The 4,672-nt window shown below is 44.2% G+C and overlaps 1 protein-coding gene across 1 annotated transcript; it reads right to left on the bottom strand.

The window, feature by feature from the left end:
* Nucleotides 1–212: 212 nt before the first annotated feature.
* On the bottom strand, nt 213–4,359 carry HEY1 (hes related family bHLH transcription factor with YRPW motif 1). The gene is made up of 5 exons (XM_044657937.1): nt 4,160–4,359; nt 3,566–3,641; nt 3,377–3,460; nt 3,099–3,180; nt 213–2,123 (listed from the first exon to the last, which is right to left on the bottom strand). Exons 1-5 carry the CDS (start codon nt 4,246–4,248, stop codon nt 1,525–1,527), a joined length of 930 nt encoding a protein of 309 aa, XP_044513872.1. The 5' UTR covers nt 4,249–4,359; the 3' UTR covers nt 213–1,524.
* Nucleotides 4,360–4,672: the final 313 nt, after the last annotated feature.

Below are 4,672 nucleotides of genomic sequence, written 5' to 3'. Positions count from 1 at the left end.
AAATTTGTTGCCCCAGACCACATAGAAGGTATGTCAGAATTTAAACCCAGGACTTTTAACTATAGTCCTCTGTTCTTTTCACACAGATCATGGGGGGATGGGAAGGCAGGATTGCTAGAACAGTAGTCATGAGTATCAGGACAGGGAAGGGACAGAAATCTTTCACCTGACAAAAACAACAAAAAAAAAAAAATGGTGGGGAGATGGGAAAATATAGGATTCCCCTGCTGGCATGGTAAACAGCACATGTACATTGAAATGCAGACGCTCTTTCTTTTCTTTTTATTTAATCACAACACATCAATACAACCAAGATCAAACCCAGTTCAGTGGAGGCCACTTAAAAATATAACTTTGAAAGAAATAAACCTGTTTAAAATGCTACTTTCCCAAATGGAACCAAGTTAAAACAAACCATAACAAGAATGCAGAAAAGCCCTTTTAGAGTTCTCAATCACCAAATTCCTGGGCACTGGAAAGTGACAGATAATAGTTTTCCAGGTAAAAGAATACAAGGGGAGGGAAATGGGGAAGAGAACAATATTATATTCAATGTTTCCACAGGACTACTTGAAAGACCTCTAGCACGCCAGGATCATTATCCATTGTAATATTTCGCCAGGATCATTATCCATTGTAATATTTCGAGTGAATTTGAAGTTCTTGAGAATGAAGATATTCAGAATATTGGTAAAAGCTGATAAATTCAGGCTGGTTGTGTTCTGTAATTTTAGTCTCCCAGCTGTCTCTTCTCCCACCCCCAGTGGTTTACATAAGACACTTCAAATCCTGACTTCTGGGGGGCTAGGAGGAGTTATCCCCTAAGTGAAAGCTGTCAATCACACTACATTCTTAAAGCAGTTTGGTCAAGGATCCAAATTGGGTACCCATAAAATTCACCCATCTGCTGTAAGAGAAAAACAGTTCATTCTTCTTTTCTTGGATGAAGCTGATTGTTCTGATTTGTCAACGCTTTGTTCAGAAATATAAAACTCAGAATATAGATTACCCACCCCCCAAAATGGTAATTTATTATAGAACATCTTAACCTGTCAAAATATTCACAAGCAGAATTTATGTTAATGTTGAGCATAGTGGATTGGAAAAAAAAAATCTAATAAGTTCTAGCTATACAAGAAAAATAAAGAGAACAAAATCCTAAGGTTAAAAGTTCCAAAGTTTTCAGGCAAAAATGAAATCATTTTGAAACAATAATACATGTTTACAAAGTGGATTAGACATTTAGCACAAGCCCATCACAGGATGTTGGTTTATGCCCACCATTGCAATTTAATGTTTTGGACAAGTTTAGCAACTAGTTAAAAAAAAACTAACACAAAATATAAAAACCAAAAAGAGATAGAAAGAAAACCAACAAAGTTTTATAGTTCTTAGACACATTTCATCTAAAATGGTACCTTTTTCCTTTTAACTTTTAGTGATAATTTTAGGGTAATGTTGGCAACAACCCAGCTCAGCTGGATTTTTAAGCTTTCCCCCCATCCCTCCTAAAGCTTTAGTTCCTTAAAAAGCTCCAATCTCAGTCCCCCAGGGTCTATAAGGCTTGCCAAGGTTTGTTGCCTGTGTTGGTGCTGAAGGGCTCAGTGAATTCGGGGACAATAAGTGGAAGGAACCAAAGGAGAAGGGGAACGCAGATAGGGACGCCATGGAAGAGAGCAGAGGAGGAGAGAGTTTGGAAGAGGCAGTAACCACTGGGAGCACGGGTCCGAGGCTGCCATTAGGGGGCACTCTCAAGGAAGTGGTGTCAGCATGGGATGCTGTCATTCTCCCCTGGTGGTGTGCTTCTGTGGAAGATGTGGTGGTACTGCTGGTGGTGCTGTGGCCATTCTGGGGCGGTGGTGGGGGCAGCAGCAAGGGATGAGAGATGTGAGGGGGATGTCCAAAGGCACTGCCCCAGGGAATATGTCCAATGCCTGAGTGTGAGCTACTGGCAGCTTCCCGCTGAGAGGCATAATTGTTGAGATGAGACACAAGTCGAACCCGGAGAGGATCAGACGTGTCTAGCCCTTCAATGATACTAAGGTAACGAGCAACTTCAGCCAGGCATTCTCTAAATCCTAAACTCCGGTAGTCCATGGCAAGAGCATGAGCATCAAAATAGCCTGAGAAAAAAAAGGAACAAAGAGAAAACCTCAGGCCATTGCAATAAATAATTTTCTGTGCTGCTTCATCTTACTCAAACTCATCCCTGACAAATTCAGAATACTAAATCGATAGGCACAGGTTCCAATGGAAAATAAATGTTTTCTTGCTTTTCTCAAGCACCTCAGAAACTCTAAGGTCAAACAGAAGTGTTTCATTTTGAATGAATAATATCTATGCTTGCTGATGGCCTATGTTCAAAGTCCATTTACCAGATGCCAAGCAGAAATTGGAATTATACACTCCTAGTTGCTGAAACTATCTTCCTTTATTTTAATGTTTTCCTTCAATGCCAGAAAAATGCATCCAGAAATGAGAAACCACAGCACAGTGAAATTCATCAGACACACAGATGTATAACGTTATCATCATAGGGCTTTTATAGGCACTTAGTCCTCATTCAAGTACTTCTGGTTTACATATGTATAGACAGTTATTTTATTTTTCCATTTCTTTCCATTAAACTGTCCTTTCTGTGACAAGATTTTCTTCTTCAAAGAAATATGACAGCATAGTTTGTTTGTTTGTTTTTTAAATGTCCTGGATGTGTAGATAAGGAGAAATACCACTTACTTTAGGGGGGAAAATATCCCCAAATTACTATGGATTAACATGAGAGCCACTTCATTTGAATCAGTGCTGTCATAACTCTGGAGAGCTTGAGACAGCAGTCATTTTCCAAAGGAAGGCTCTATTTATATTCTGTACTGGTATAATTTGCAGTTATTATAAAATGGTAGATACATTACATAAAATCTCAAGAAAATATGAAAATTGTACTGATACACATATGAACACATCATTTTTCTCCCTAACCCCCAAATCCTTAGTAAACATAAGATAAAAACTGAATTGAATACAATTGGGCAGTGTCAAGACTCCATAAAGAGAATCTTCTCCCTACCTTTCCCACCCAACAAATGAATGAGCTTTACCTTTTCCCCCAGCTGAATGCAACATTTTGAGATGATCCACGGTCATCTGCAGAATTTCTGCTTTTTCTAGTTTAGCAGATCCCTAGGAGGAAAAGGAAAAGTTTAATCTGGGAGGATATGCAGTTGTAGATAACTTCAAAATAAGTTAGTATTCAGTTCCATCTATAAACCACATGCAACAAAGCACTTTCCCCAGCACTGTAGAGGTTAACATTAATTTATGAAAGTCACAAGGCACCCACTGTCACAGGGATTGCTCCACTCTATCCATTCCTTACCTGCTTTTCAAAAGCACTGGGTACTAATCTCCGGAGCTCCGACAAACTGTTATTGATTCGATCTCGTCGGCGTTTCTCAATGATCTAACAGGAAGCGTGTAAAACAAAGGGATTTTCATTAGTATCATAAATTCCGATGGCTCCTTCCCCCCCACCAAAAGACATAAAATTAAGAGTAAAAAGACTCACGCCTCTGCGCCGTTTTCTAGCCAGTATCTGCGAAGAGGTAGATGGAGACATAGAACCAGGAGCCGAACTCAAGTTTCTGAAATGAACAAGGAATCACCATTAAGTAAGGACAGGGTAAAGAACAGATGGAGCGGTGAGAAGGAATTTACGGCTGCCCTGGGAACCCCAGGAGCCCGCGGCAGCAACTTGCAAAGTTGGGGGTTTAAACTCGGACTGTGAATAGCCAATATGCTGTGGTCCTGAAACCTTCCATCTCCAGTCCAAACAGTAGGGTCCCCCTGTTCTTAAGGCTGGCACGGTGATTGTGCATCAAGAGGCCACCCAGTGTCTCTTCGCGGGCAGGTCAGCACCGCTGTCATCAAAACCAAAATCACATTCTTTCAAGAGTTGGAAGGGGCTCCGGAGGTCGAGCACCCTAGGAATCTCTTCGCCCCCATATCTGACCAGAAGCTGGCTGTCCAGCCTCTGCTTCCGGACCTCCCGAACTGAGGCACCTAGTCCCTGGGGAGCGAATAGAGAGCCCCCGCCCGTGTGGCCGTGAGATCCAGTCCCCTCTCGAGTGGGAGCCCTCCAGTTCGCCCCTTCACCTCTCACCCATTCTCATCGGCGCTCTCCTTCTCCACTTCTATGGTTTCATCCAGCTCGCTGTCTGAGGAGCTGTAGTCCGGGTGCGCACGCTTCATGCTGGCACTCGCAGCAGGCACCAGCAGCCGCACGCACTGGAGCGAAGGCAGGCAGGCGGGCAGGCGGGCGGGCAGGGAGGAGTTAACCCCGGCGGCGGCGGCGGCAGCGGCGGCGCCTCTGTGCGCTCCGCTGCTTCGACTGCACACACACACACACTGATCCCCCCTCGCACTTGCCCTCTGGTTAAAACTCAACCATCCCTTTCCCACGCTGCGCCCCTTCCCAGGGCCCAGGGGAGGGCGAGGGAGGAGCTGGGGGGGGGGGATGAGAGGGGGTGTCCCCGGCGACTTTCTCCTCCTATAAATCCAATCCAGCTTCTCGCTCCACTGATTGGCAGCCGCTCAGGTGGCCGAGAGCGCAGGGAGGGGGAGGGAGAGGGGAGACAAGGCGGAGCCCCGCCCCCTCCTCTGCACACACATACCC

Source organism: Gracilinanus agilis, chromosome 1, assembly GCF_016433145.1.
Source record: "Gracilinanus agilis isolate LMUSP501 chromosome 1, AgileGrace, whole genome shotgun sequence".
In the NCBI taxonomy this organism is placed as follows: domain Eukaryota; kingdom Metazoa; phylum Chordata; class Mammalia; order Didelphimorphia; family Didelphidae; genus Gracilinanus; species Gracilinanus agilis.
The sequence above is the reverse complement of the archived record's forward strand: the minus strand, read 5'-3'. Positions and strand labels throughout refer to the sequence as shown.

Bases quoted from the DNA above. Each gene is read 5' to 3' on its own strand.
- HEY1 (XM_044657937.1), bottom strand. From the start codon at position 4,248: ATGAAGCGTGCGCACCCGGACTACAGCTCCTCAGACAGCGAGCTGGAT. The intron at 3,642-4,159 runs GTGAGAGGTGAA...TGTTCATTTCAG, and splicing joins GAGAGCGCCGATGAGAATGG to AAACTTGAGTTCGGCTCCTG. The intron at 3,461-3,565 runs GTGAGTCTTTTT...GCTTCCTGTTAG, and splicing joins CTAGAAAACGGCGCAGAGGC to ATCATTGAGAAACGCCGACG.